The sequence below is a fragment of the Solanum pennellii genome, chromosome 6 (genome assembly GCF_001406875.1).
Source record: "Solanum pennellii chromosome 6, SPENNV200".
Taxonomy (NCBI): Eukaryota; Viridiplantae; Streptophyta; class Magnoliopsida; order Solanales; family Solanaceae; genus Solanum; species Solanum pennellii.
In genome coordinates this window covers 53,667,088-53,682,420 of record NC_028642.1, presented here as the reverse complement: position 1 = coordinate 53,682,420, position 15,333 = coordinate 53,667,088, and the positions used below count along the sequence as shown (strand labels likewise).

At 31.6% G+C, this 15,333-nt stretch overlaps 1 protein-coding gene across 1 annotated transcript; it reads right to left on the bottom strand.

The window, feature by feature from the left end:
* Window positions 1-8,393: 8,393 nt before the first annotated feature.
* LOC107021212 (PHD and RING finger domain-containing protein C126.07c-like) lies at window positions 8,394-15,145 on the bottom strand. Its single transcript, XM_015221822.2, has 3 exons — window positions 14,677-15,145; window positions 9,148-10,495; window positions 8,394-8,816 (listed from the first exon to the last, which is right to left on the bottom strand). The coding sequence occupies exons 1-3, from the start codon at window positions 15,049-15,051 to the stop codon at window positions 8,587-8,589; spliced, it is 1,953 nt and encodes a 650-aa protein (XP_015077308.1). The 5' UTR covers window positions 15,052-15,145; the 3' UTR covers window positions 8,394-8,586.
* Window positions 15,146-15,333: the final 188 nt, after the last annotated feature.

Here is a 15,333-nt window from a genome sequence, read left to right as displayed (position 1 = left end):
TACATCATATTGTTGTTATTTCGTCTTTCTCTTGGTGAATCTCGCCACTCTCGTTCTCTCCTCCGCCTCTCTCGCTTTTACAAATGCAAATGTATAAAATGTGTTTGTATTTGTATAAAGCGAGAGAAAATTGTATATGTACATATATTTTCACTCTCCTCTCTCAGATATCGTTCGCCACTCTCGCTTCTCTCGTTTATACAAATAGAAAAGAAATGTATAAATTGTGTTTCCGTTTGTATAAAGCGAGAGAAAATTGTATATATACATACAAATACATATATCTTCGTCCTATACACTTATAAGTATACAATATAATTATTCCCTTGTCCAATTTTCTTTACAAATTATACAATTAATCTTTTGTATATGTATACCAAAATAAAAACAATTTATATATCATTTCTTTCTCTGAATATTAATTACTAGTATAATTAACTAAAACTAAAACTATTACTTATATCTTTGATGCAAGGTAACTTGCTAGAAAAAGTAAGATAAGAAGGTAGAGTAATTCTTATCGAGTATTTTCCGGCGTAATTATCCAGCAATGTTGTTGAAAAAGCAGAGACTTGAGAACTTGCGTTTACAATTGTGGGAATAATAGTTACTCTAATTAAAATTAAATTGATTACGAATTATAATAATATCTGTATTTTATAATCTAAACTATGAACAATGTTTGTCGACCCATACAGTATCATGATTTGAAAAAATTAAATAATGTAATTGAATGCTTAATCTGTGATGGCATGTCACATGACCTCGACATACGCAATCCACATTACAAGAGTTGGCATTAATGACCCCACACTAATTAAATAGATTTAAAAACTTAATGATTATGATTAGTGCACAGATCCCAACCTGTTATCCAATTGTAAGAGTCGCACTTACCATTAGAATATTGTTGATGGATAATGCTAAATGACCAGAAAACATAAAATTACGTAATATTTTTTTATTTTAAAATAAATTATTTTTTTTATTTTTTAGTTAATAGTTATTAAAATTAAAATGATAAAAATATTTAAAAAAATAAAATAATATAAATAAAATGTCATTCTGGCTAAATTCTGATCACATTTTTTTGTCAAAATAATTTTTCCTCGTGAAAGTTAAATGGCCAGAAAATTTGGCCAAATTCATTAGATAAAGAAAAAGTGATTATAATATCTAATTACAATTCTTAAAATTAATTTGGTGTCGAATTAAATTTTAAATACAAATAACATTTTGTTTTAATTTGGTAATGTAAATTTTAAAATTTGAACCAAAATACAACTTTTTAATTAACTTGGTAATGTAAGTTTTGCCTTTCTTCTAAATAAAATAAAGTTACTTAGCTAGGGTTTGGCCATAAATTTTCAAATATTCTTGGTAAATATTATTTGAGTGAAAATTTGGATGAAATTTCATCATGTGTTTGACCATATTTGGAAAATATATTTTAACTTTTTAGAAAAATATGATTTATACTCATAAGTTTTAAAAACTATCAAAACTAACTATAAGTTTGTATTACAAGTAAACTGGATGTTCGTTACAACAATAACAAATAGTGTCCATGACACTAGAGTAATGTGGTAATTTGGAGTGAGTGCAACAAGCATTTTTCTATACATCGTGAAGTAGACGAAGCACATGACTTTGTTAGCTTGAGCTAATTTTTCATCTATTTCATCAACAATTCTATCATTCACTAAATATTTCATCACTATTTTGGTGTCACGTAAAAATTATGTAAAGTTTGAGATAAAATTTTAATTTTTAAAAGATTTTAAATAATGAGATTTGACCTAAATATTAAAAAAAACTAGTATTTGTCAAACTTTTTCCTAAATAAATTTGAAAAATCTATGACTAAACGATCCTGTTGCCAGTAATAAATAGGGTGAAAAAAAAAAGTCACGTGAAAGCTACAAATTTCACTTATTCGTGTGAACCGGATAATGCGGGGGTTGCCTCCCGGACCCCGGCGGCATGTGCCCCCAACCAATATTTTGTTATTCCTTAGGTTTCGTTTTGTCACTCATATAAATATTTTTATATTGTTTTTTTATTTTTTCATAAATTTATCAAAAAAATTACAATATATATATATATATATGTCAAAATTTGATTTAAGAATTATATATATAAATATAGACACTTCTTTACATAACTGAAGATCTAGTATAGTAACATATGCTTTTCAACTTTATATTATGATTCTCCGTACTATCGCGATCAAAGCTATAATATGTTTTAACTAGTAAAACTACTTCTTTTGGTTAAGTCTGTATGTATAATTGTATGTATATATTAGGGCTGTCAATATGGGCTAGCCCACCCCATCCGAGCTAACCCATACAGGCTATGACATTTTACGGGTCAGGCCGGGCTAGCCCATTTTTGGTGTGGGCCAGAAAATGGTCGGCCCAGCCCATAAGTACGTGGGCTACAGGCTTGCCGGGCCAGCCCACTTTTTTTAAAAAAATATTTTTTTATAATTATTAAATTAAATCATAAATTATAATTTAAAAATATTATTATAAATATCGACAAAACAATATTGCATTATGTTAGGCGTCATTTGTTTTTGAATCTTAATCATTCAGATTTGCCTCATGTATTTGTTTTTAAGAGCTAAATCTTAATTATTCAGATTCAATTTATTAAGTTCGTTTGTTTAATTTTTTTATAAGCTCTTAATGGGTCTGGATATACATGAATGAATCAGATCTGTAACACACCCTTAACACTATTCAGACTAAAAAATAAGACTCCTATCTTAATTCAACTAAATCACAACAACTCATAAAAGTTGTTTTCTTATTTAATTAATATTTAATTACATGCTTGCCATTATAATTTCCTTTATCCATATTAACTTAATATACATCTTTTTACTTTCACAAATTAATCAATATATTTGAATTGATAAGCACTCCCATGATATATATTTAGCACGGTTTCAAAAAATAAGAAAGTATTAGTTATTTGATCGATAACAATAATAAATTTATATAATAAAATAAAATAAAATATTTGTCCAAACTATATATTTACTATTCTATATAAACTATTTTAAATTGCATTATATTAGATTCTCAAAGTATTTTGAGTGCAAAAAATAGTCATATTAATGATGTAACTTGATGTAGAGTTCTTAAAAGATAAATCATATTACCTTGTTACGGTAAAAAATGAATAAAATATTATTTTATATGAAAAAAAACTATTTTACTAACAAGGTTTTGATAATATTTTATTGATATAATTTTTAATTTTATATGTGCATTCATATATTGAAAACAAACAATCCCAATAATTTAGTGTTCAGATTCAGAGACAATATTTTAATATTCAGATGTTTATTTTGATTTACACATCTAGATCTTAATGCACATCTTAATATTTAAGCGCGTATTCAAATTCAGATGTCTTAATCTTATTGGAAACAAATGAGACCTTAATGTCACTACTTGTTAATCAATTTCACAAGCCCTATGCCCCCTGATCATGCCTCGAAGAAGGCAATTCACGAGGAAAGTGGATATCTCCTTTCAGTCGAGCTGGAATGGGTTCCTTCCTAATAAAATTATCATTATAATATTTAGGGAAAATACGCAAGTATCCCCAAGACTATGACTGAAATCACAAAGACACACCTTACTAAGGTCGTATTACCCCCTGAACTTTTTTTTTTGTAATTTTGTGTACCTCTTTGGATTACGTGGCATCCAAATATCTCTGACGCGCCTCAATTGCGTGGAGTCACATAGAGTACCACATAAGATAAAAGGTGTATAAAATTACAAAAAAAAAAGTTCAGGAGGTAATAGGATCTTAGTTTAGTTAAGGTGTGTCTCTGGGATTTAGGTTATAGTCTAGGGGTACTTGTGCATTTTCCTTGATATTTATTAATTTTTTTTTCACTAAAAGTATAAATGTAAATAGAAATATTACACTAATTGTTTTGATTTTGAACTCTGTTTATTTTTAAATTTTAATATTATATTATATTTTTAATTAATTTTTATTGGCCCACGGGCCGGCCCTACCGATATTTCTCAAGCCCCCCAAATGAGCAGGCTTATTCAGGCCGGGCTAAAAAGCCCTTCTCTTAAATGGGCTCCAAAAATCTTAGCCCAGCCCTATTAAATCCCGGATTAGGCCAGGCCGGCCCAACGGGCCTAATCCATATTGACGGCTCTAGTATATATGTGTATTTGATTTACATGAAACTAACCTTGCTACTATTTATTAGTAATTGTATACATTCTTATGTCAATAAATGTGTAGTGAAGCAAAAATTGTACGTTCGATGAATGAGAAAAACATCAATCACATGAAAGCATAGAGTTGAAGTAATAAATTCTTGAAAATTTGAGTTGCCTACGTTAATTACATCTTGAGGTATGACTTACCCAAAATCTTTGCTTAAATGTGAAATACTTTGATGCATAAATCATAATATTAAAGTACCTTTTCTTAGACTCCTCTATGAATGAAGAGAGAAAAAAACAGAAAAAAAATTAAAGCTTTTTGAATAAACTTTTAGTTGATACAATTGGGATGCAATTTACATGCATAAAGTATTATATGTATGTCACATTGTTAGAAAATTTATTTGTATTTTCTTATTCATTATATTAAAAATATTTTTTTTTTAACTTTTGTTTATCATATTTGAAGTATAATAGTTGTTCACCTTTATCTTTTTCATATTCTAAACCTGACTCATTTTCTTTAACTCCTATCACATAATCATTAATTTATTTTTAATTATATTATTTATTGATAAAATCACTTGAAATAAAATAAGTAACAAAAATTCAACATATGAAATTGCATGTAATAATAAAACTATCTCAATAACAAGAGATAAATTAATATAAGTAACTTCTTTTTTTAATTAACAGTCAATTTTCATTCTCTTGTAATTATAAATTGATATTTTGAGTCTAAAATTAATCTTGTACCTTCTTGAAATTTTTGACAAATTTTCTTGTCATATTGACTCCGAACTCTCGTACCCACTCCTTCATTTACTTTTATTTTTTCACATTAAATAAAAGTTTTTCCTGTTTAGCAATGAAAGGACAAAGCATTAAATATAATTAATTAAACCAATCATTCATTTATATAACAAAATTAAGTCTTAAGTAATTTCTTTTAAGTTAGATAAAGGTTGACGCTGAAAAAGTAAAGCACCATCAAGGGAATCGATAAAATCGCTCTTTCTTTAATTAAAGATTTCATATTTGAGTTTTGAATATTAAAAAATTTTTTATAAAGGTGTCTATTCCTTAAATTAGACCTATACAATTTAAATTTAAACTAGTTAAATTTTAATATAAGTAAAAAATACGAATAAAATAAATTAAAAAAAGGAAAGCATATATAGTACCGACAATAAATATAATCAAAGTAAGCGTTCACATTAAGGTGCACTACTCCTATAACCGAACAGGTTGTCTTTCGTTAATCATTAAACATATATTAGTATAATTATATTAATTAAATTAAATTACTCCAAGTAATCACTCATATTATATTAACTTTATGCTTTATTTTGTTATCTTAATTCCTTTTTCTGAAAAAAGAAAGTATAGCAGAACATGCATGGCTGGTCCACTCCTATCTTTAATTAACTTATGGATTCCATTTATATATTCTTAATTTGCATTCACACAAAGTCCTACTTAATAATTTTAATAAATTAATTAATTATAATCAATAAATCGAGCTATAGGCTTACTTTAATTTTTAATCGATGATCAAGACATCGGTAACATGCGGTCCTCTTAGCTAGCGTATACGTCCAATTTATGTAGTGTCAAATTTATATGGAAAATACGATTTTGCATGCTAGCTACTATTAATAATATAATACATATATTTTATGTAGATATAAAATGGATGAATTCATAATTTAATCTTAATGATTTTTATTTTTAAGGTTCTTAAATATTCAACTCGATGTACTTCTTTGTGAGAGTGAAATACTTCATATTTGATGAAAAATCACGTGAAATATTTATATTTAGTGACGAAAATAGTGAATATCGTAAAATTCATTTGGTTTGTTTTTTATTAGTATCTTTTTTATACATATTTATTAAAAATATACAAGATAAATTAATTTAATTAATGTATTTTGCAGTTGAATAAGAATGTTCTTCAGTTGTTCAAAGGTTTTGATTTCAAATTCTAAATATGAGAAAATCTAAGCCATTGGGATTCAAATACATGAGCATTTCGAGCTCTTTCAAGACATCGAAAATACTGAGTTATAATATTTTGTTCCACCAATTATATTTAAAATATATTAGTTAATCACTTTACTTATATATATATGATATTATTTTTCAAGGAAAAATACATAGCATCTAAGAATAACTATACCCCTGCCCCATTTTACCTAACGCAAAATTAAATTAATTTTAATATTTATATAATTCAAAAAAATTAAATTAATTAAACTTTAATGAGGGGCAAAACAGTATATATCCAGTGTCGCAACTTTTGTTTGAACAAGAAGACGAGTTTTACTACTACAACACTGCAAATCACGTGCTGTTCACAAAACGACAAAATAATTTCTTCAAAGGAAATAGGCCAACTCTAGTGCTTCAGAGTTTGGGATACACACTTTGGCTTTACATTAAATTGAATACATCAGTGAGATTAATTTTGTTTTTATCTCTCCAACTCCATGATAAAAATTAAATTAAAAAAAGGATAGCTAATGATAATTTCCCATTCCAAAAGGATGATCGTTTTTTCTCTATATATAATAAATATCGAATCTTTTTCAGTTGATTTATGTATTTAATTTAATTTTTCATATTTTAAATTTTTTATTAAGAATTCTAACTTTATCATCGTTAAAAATAACTTATAAAATATGAAAATTGCATTTACAGATAGTAAAGAGGTATCTATTTGTATATTATACTGGAAGAAGCATCAATCATTAGTTTAATTTTATAATAACATTAGTTTAAAATTTGTGCATTATTTTTTTTAATGAATGAATAATAATTGTAGAGTTGGAGAAGCTTCTTTATCTTCTTGTGTGTTGGCTGTTGCACACATTCTCTGCTTAAGGGTATCATTATAGGGATCAGTTAACAATACTTTTTTCTCTCAGCTTAATTAATTAATTAATAATTAATCATTTTTGTTCGTATAAGAAAACAAGCGCGTGTTTGAAACGTGTCGTGTAGTCCGTGAAATACGGGAAAGTCACGTGATAAAAAATGTTTACTTACCGCATCTGTTCCGCCTCCCAAATCACGTGGCCAACTCATGCGCTCATTTGGTGGTCCCCACTTTTGGTGCTCTTAATCCACCACCTTTTTTAAGCAATATATAGATTCGATCGAACTTAATAATTTATCGTAAAATATAAGGGAAGAAATGAAATTATATGATTAAAAGGAAACAACAACAACCTTGATCGCTATTTATACATATATGGGATACTTATAAGTATTTATAAAATTTTTAAAATGATTAAATAAATTTGAATTTTATGTAAATTTAAAAATACATGTGTAGATATGTATAGTTTGGGATTGAGATAGTGATTTGTGATAGAGGAAATATGGTGAGATGATGGGGACTTGTAGGTGGAGGGGCCCAAAACAAGAGGCCCAGATTAGAGGGATGACGTGGGAAGCTGCGTAACGCACGTGACCTATGAAAGAGACCACCCCCTCACGTGCGCCCATTCCCTGCCGTTAACCTCCCACTATCCTTGCCGTCTCGTGTACCAGTGGGGACCATCTTCACGGACACGCCGTTTATCAGACGTTCCGTTAGAAATAACGGTAGACGTTCCGTTAGAAATAACGGTAACCGATTTCGTGAAGCGTCGCTCCAAAATGACAAGAATCAATTATATATTTTATTGATACTCCTCTTAATTTAATTTACACGACGTTTTTCGTTCTTTCAATATTCTAGCCATGTGAATTTTAAAAATATATTTTCTTTATCATTTTAACATGAGAAAAATTATACATAATAATATTTTTTTTTTCGTGTAATTTTTGAATATCAAAATTTGAATAATATTGAGTTGATCTAATTTAAATATATCTTAAAAGATTAGTCAATTTGATTATCGAAAGGGTTCGATTGAATCTTGGCGTAAAATCAAAATAGTAGAGAGGGTAGATATTATAGCATAGCACGTATTTGTCATTTGGAATGACTTGAAAAGTGTGTACCTCGATGATGTGGTGGTCTCTGACGAACAAAACTGAACAAGACATATTTCAAGTTTGCTCAACCTTAAATCCTTGAATTTATTATGTTGCAGCAAAATGAATATGTCAAGTGACAAGTTTAAAAGAGAAAACTTCATATATAATATATATACAAAATAAGATTCATAATTATCAAAATTAACAGTTTGCATTTACCAAACATAACAGGTAATATGTTTTACAGCATGTCTACAAAACACAGAATAGCCCACTAAAATGATAAATATCCCCTGAACAGCTGAACTAATTTATCTATGGTATAATTCCGACCTATAAAGAAGTATAGGCAAATATCTAATGATGCTGCAAAGAAACAATCCTCTCATCTCTTGTCTAACAGTACAGTATTCACCACATTCTTCACAAATAAGAAGAAACATTCTCGGCACGATTTAGGCATTAAAGTAGATCTCCTGAGTTCCTTATCTTCCTCGCTGTGGACACACACACATTCTGGAAGGGAAGAAATACCATGTGTTTTGTGCTCCAGACCACAAGCAGCTAAGATGGAATGAGTAGCTACTCTTGCAACTTGCTTAAATGTGTCAACTTCTGCACACACGAAAGTTGATTAAAATCATACATAGAGTCGAGAATTAACATGCCATACGGTAACATTTTTGTTTTTGGTCATACAGATTACAAGACTGATGATTCCGTACTAAAAAGCTATCGATGGTTGAAGTATTATTGAAGTATGAATACATTGTCAAATTTGTATATAGTGCCATTTGCTTTAGATATGTAGTTATATAAGTAGAACTGTAGAAGAAAGAAGAACCAACTCAGACCAGATGCATCATGCTACAACAGTTGTTTATCATTTAAATGTAATGAAGTGATACATGCATTAGCAAACTACAGGACAAAGTAAAAGACATACCGAGCTTTTTATCTCTGGACAAGACTTTTAGGTTGAGCTTCACAAGAGATTGGATCTCAGTCTTAGCATCAGATTTCACCTCAACCCTTCTCTTAGTGACACTCTTTTCGACCTTCAGTTTCTCCTGAGGATTCACAATGCTATTTGAGGAAGAACTGATCTCTTTCTCATGACCTACAGTAGTAGAAATTGATGTCAACCTGATAGAAGAACTCAAATGTGTGGACCCAGCACACGACTTATTCTTCCGTGGTAGTCCATTGTTCGCATCACAGACATATGGCTGAAGTGAATTCTGAGACTCCCTCGAAGATACAAGTTCACTATATAATGGTCTGCATGACATTGAAGAGCCTTTATATACACCTGAAGCACCTTTTGATCCAATGTCCAACTTACAAACATCATTCTCGGAATGACTACCTGGACCAACATTTTGAATATACGTAGGCCGATGCTGTTCGATCTTCACCGTGATAGACGTTGAGCTCGATTCACTTGCTTCTTTGTAGCTAGTATTCTTCTGAACTAAGTGTTTTGAGGCCTGAACAGAACTTTTGTTCCCGACACTATTTTGTTCTATTGCCTTAGCCATATTCATCATTTTCCACGCCTTCTCCACCTCTGTTGGCCCTTTACTGTCAGCTCTATTTTGATTGGAAGGCTGAGAAGTCCTTGGTTGACTCGAGCAAGATACTAAAGGCCGTTCACCAGAATTGCTGCCACGCACTGGTTTTAGTTTAGCACTACTAGCATTAGTCACTTTGCTAGAAGGAAACCTCAAGGATCCACTTCGAAAACCATTCCAATGTTCACGCAATATGCGTATCCTATCATGGACATTGCGGCAATGCCCCAGTGTTCTGGCATTGAACTTAGTGGTGCGTCCTGCAACACCATTATTTCCTACAGAACCTAACCTAATTGAGCTGCTTCGAGAAGTACTTTGCCTTCTAGATTCAATACGAGATGAACTGTTGGAAGCATCCAAAGCACCAGTTGGAGTGCTCTCGACACCATCAACACAAGACTCTCGTACAATATCATATATAGATACTTGTCTTGCTGATTCTGCTGATTGGGGTTCACTGAAACTAGTTTGGGTATAGCAATCAGTTTTGATGTCACTCTGGGCCTGTTCAGCCTTCAGAAGGGCGCAGTCTGCACAAAACCAATCACCCTCAGGAACAGTAGCACCAAGGCCAACACAATAAGTATGATAAGCAGTGTCACAAAGGTCGCACAACAGCAGGAGAACGTCATCAGCCGTGCTGTGGCACACGTTACATTGGACTTCTGCATACAGATCCCGTGGTCCAGTTGTTGCATTTCCATGGCAATGATAAACCTGCATAAGCACTTTCATCAGTAATGCACGAGAGACGGTCAAGAGATTATACCTACTCTACCCTACCATAAACCATGTAAATCTTTAAAATATACAACTATATCTATATCTATATTATATTGAAAGCAGGAAGCCCCTAACTTAAAAGTTAAATCACAGAAACGCCCTTACTATAAACCTAAATATTCTATTTCATACAAATAAACATATACAGCTGTTACAAAGATTTGCCACCGTTTATGATCATCTGGTTTATCTTTGGGTACAGAGAATTGTAATTATCATTATCTTGCCAATTTCTTTATAGGTAAATAATAAAAAAAAGGTTTCTTATCTTAAATTAAGGCATATCACGTATACACTTAACTTCTAGCAAATACATTGATACATATATCAGTGTCCCTTGATCTCCTCTTTTTCTTGGTTGATTGCTTTTTATACAAGAACCAACAGATCTTCAGAATCTTTGAATGTGAGGCTATTTATATAACATCTATTTAGTGTTCAATCAAGTACTGTTTACATCTAATTTGACTTGAATCATCTCTACTTGTCTAGCATAATCGCCTGTTTAGTTGTTTTGACTGACTTATCACTAAAATCTAGGACTCTTTGGTTGGTTCAGTTTCAATTTTGAATGTTATCAGTTTGTAAATATGCTAAAATGATAATCGAACCAATAAGAAATGGATTATCGGGTCAAGTTAATCAAACAGTTGTTACAGTTCAGTTAATAGTTTTACCGATAAGCTTATTTCAAAGTGAGGCAGTAACCTCTTCTTTGTTTTTTTATGGAAAAATTTACTAAATGTATTGATCATGGGAAAAAAAGGTTGTGAGTTGATGAAATGAGAAGGAGATAGTGTCTTCACAAGAAAGAATCAGTATTTCGTCTACCAATTAAATTTGACAGATCTTATTGTGTTACAAGTTAAATCATTAAGAAAACTCAAAGAACAGTTAACCTAATCGATAGATGAATAGAATTATGAACCGTTAAACCAACAACCAATATCAACAAATCAATAATAATACTTTTTCAATTTGATTTATCAGTTAAATCGGAATTTACATATGCCTACCAGAAGCACATGCATATGTTGGAGAAGGTTGAGCCCGAGGGGGTAAGGAATTGCTATTTATTGGTTGAATAGTAACTTTATTTGCACATAGAAATTTGCTTCAATGAAAAAAGTTTCTAAGATAGAGCTAACTATTATTCTAGAGGTTTACGTACAAGCTACGGTGATCCCATTTTAGTATTTGCTGGTTTCTTGTCTTGTGTTTGATAAGTTTAAAATTTTTTAGTTATTTGGCAACAGTATCATATGCATGCTAGTCCAGAAGCTAATACATAGACCTCTGGTACCATTGTAAGCATCATACATACTGGTGTAGTCTTCAGGTGGGATCGGGTTCATATTTCGTCCAACCTTTCTTTTTTCCATTGTTTTAACGGGTTTGATATCTTTTCTTTCTTTATCATCATTAATTTTGGGTTGCACCACGTTGATACATTTCTGAATATCACTGTTAAGAAGTCCCACATCGGTAGAGGGATGTAATATTGTTTTCCTGGCTTGAACAAACCTTCCCTCATGAGCTAGCTTTTGGGGGTTAACTTAGGCCTAGGTTTTATATCTTTACATAATTTCAGAGTCGAACCCATCTCAATTTTTGTTGTTCACCGATGTCGGGCCCCCATTCATGATTGTTCAAACTCTAGTTGGGGTCTGGGTGTGCGGGGGAGTGTTAAGAAGTCCCACATCGGTAGAGGGATGGGAAATTGGTCTCCTTATATGAACTTGGACAAACCTCCCCTCATGAGCGAACTTTTGGGGTTGAGTTGGGCCCAGACACCATATACAATTGCTATTATCTTTATTCCTTCTAATTTTAATTTTAAGCTTTAGTTTTATTGCATATCATCTGATACTTAGGAAAGAATATCCTAGCATATAGTATGTTTATTGCTGACAAATATAAAGAAACAGAAATTTGCCATTACATGGGTAATTTATTGGCATACCTTAAAATTAATGAACTAACTTTATTGATTCATGCACCTGTAAAAGATGACTAGAAACTGCCAACACTTTGATGAATAAATCTTTTTAGCGTGTGCGACACTTCTTAGTATTTCTTATTGACTATGATTACATATTGGTTCTTCATTTCAAAAATTACAAAATTTTCAAGTTTGAAGAGCTTAATCTTGCTCATTTTAGCGAGTGCCATAAGAAGGAAAATCTTTTGATCATGACTTTTTGTTGAGATATGTTTTTTCTTAATGAAGCAAGCTAATTTTATAACCACCCTGTTAATAAAGGTGGAGGTCATAAAATCAAATTAAGTAAAAAAACATAAAAATCACATGGATCTAATTAAATTGATCATTCATTTTAGTAGGTATAGAGAATGTCCAAATATCTTGACCCCACAAACAAGTCATCATACAACGATTTGTATTGACTATTGATATTATTTTATATGACTCGGCATACACATGCAATGCACGTGGTGTAAAACTTGTAAGAAGAAGTATGAAACACAAAAAGTGGAAACAACAAGAATGGTCTTCCAATCCTAACCTTTGAAGAATTAAGATGACTCTAGTAAAAAAAATATTATTCAGAGTGCAGTGAGAACTTCATAACTTCTTCATCAATGCACTAAAGATAGCAGATCACTAATAGGAGTGAGTCACTGTTTCTCATAGACTACTGGCTAAAGATAAATTGGTCAGAATTTATTATGAATCCCAATGTGTAAAACCAGTTTGATAACTTACAATATATAAAGGTGTAAATGCAGGATGAAATCACAATAGACCAAGTCGATAGCTTTTATACAGCAAATGAACATAAGCTTTTCATCAAATTACTAAATTACATAGTATAACTAAAATAGAAATACTTTGCCAATTTCTGAGTTGAAAATCAGTAAAATGAGCCTTATTACCTCCTTAAAAAGGACACTATATTTATCCTGATGCAAGCCTGCCTATTGTTTCCTTTTTATCTTTAGATGTAATTCACCTGTCGACTATCAGTAGAGGATCTTTGAAGAATGGAGGGGGTGCCAAACGTTTCGGTTGAGATTCTATATATAAGGAAATGTTATAAATATTAACCATGAGACCCAAAGAAACAATGAGCCTCATGGTGCCGGTGGTTAAAGTTCAAGATTACCACTTCGGGGATGCAAGTTCGAACCCTGTTGGGTGAATTTACTTTAATTTTTTTTATCAGGCGGACATCCTTTTGTAGCGAAGTTATTAAATTAAATGTGGATAAGGAATAAGAAGAACAGAACCTAGACCTCTTCTAACTAAAACCTTGACTAAACCAAGTATACAAGTCAAAATTTTGTGTAACAGTTTGCTAATAAATATTACGTATAGTCTTCCTTTGTGAATATTATGCTACATATGTTACTGTTCAAAGCCACGTGGCACCCGAAGCTTCCAAAATCCTGAATCCTCTTATGTCGACAATAATCATCACCATTACTGAGACAGAATTTAGTTTAATTTAAACATAGATGTTACTGTTCAAAGCCACGTGGCACCCGAAGCTTACAAAATCCTGAATCATCTTATGTCGACAATAATCAACAGCATTACTGAGACAGACTTTAGTTTAATTTAAACAGAGATGTTACCGTTCAAAGCTACGTGGCAACCGAAGCTTCCAAAATCCTGAATCCTCTTATGTTAACAATAATTATCAGCATTACTGAGACAGATTATAGTTTAATTTAAACATAGATGTTACTGTTCAAAGTTACGTGGCACCCGAAGCTTCCAAAATCATGAATCCTCTTATGTCAGACAATGATCATCAGCATTACTGAGACAGATTTTAGTTTAATTTAAACATAAATGTTACTGCTCAAATCTACGTGGCAACCGAAGCTTCCAAAATCCCGAATCCTCCTCTGTTGACTATAATCATCAGCATTACTGAGACAGATTTTAGTTTAATTTAAACATAAGTTGACATGAATCTAAATGGTTTTACTACATAAATGAGTATATAAACTTGAACTCACAGGACTTGTCACTATTTGCAGAATTGGGAAATCTTCAATCATGTAAAAAAATCTCAAAAAAAGAGCAAACAGCAATCAACATTCATCAAATCCAACAGAAATTCAAGACAAAAGTCAGAGTAGAAAACCTGATCGCGGACAGGAACATTGACAACGCGTTCGGAAGGGAAAATGGAAGGTCTAGCAGGGCGGCGGATGATGGAGAACCGGCGTTTACACATGGGGCATCTGGACTCAACTTTAGACCACTCTATGATACATACAAAGCAGAAGTAATGGTCGCAACAATCGATAACACCTCTGATAATTGTGGTTCCATGTCCAGTTTCAGTCAAGCAAATTCCACAGCAATCCTGTTCCGTCTCTAAATCCGAAAGTTCAAGCTTCGATTTGCCTTTGTCGGATGAGGACGGGGATGATTCAGGTGAACCCATGGTTAGGGTTTTGACACGTTTGTTTGGATGCATTTCCGGAGCCCCGATATCTTCCTCGTCGGACGCCATCTCTGAGAATTCTAGCTAGCCGGAGTATTGGAATCGCCGGAATTGTTCCCGTCGTTGGTTGTTTTCTTCACCGTTAACAAGAAAACAGATAAAATGATCCTTTTCACTTGATGGAGCAAAACTTTGGGCCCGTGGACTCAAATCTAAGTAAACATGCACAAGAGGCCCAAGCCCAAAATACAAACTATATAAATTTGACCAATATTTTAAGAAAATATATAATAATAATAATATTTTCTTTGTCCTATAATACTTGCCATGAGAGCCAAATTATGTAAATTT

Bases quoted from the DNA above. Each gene is read 5' to 3' on its own strand.
- LOC107021212 (XM_015221822.2), bottom strand. From the start codon at position 15,051: ATGGCGTCCGACGAGGAAGATATCGGGGCTCCGGAAATGCATCCAAAC. The intron at 10,496-14,676 runs GTTTTCTACTCT...GTGCTTATGCAG, and splicing joins ATGTTCCTGTCCGCGATCAG to GTTTATCATTGCCATGGAAA. The intron at 8,817-9,147 runs GTATGTCTTTTA...TCGTGTGTGCAG, and splicing joins GTCCAGAGATAAAAAGCTCG to AAGTTGACACATTTAAGCAA.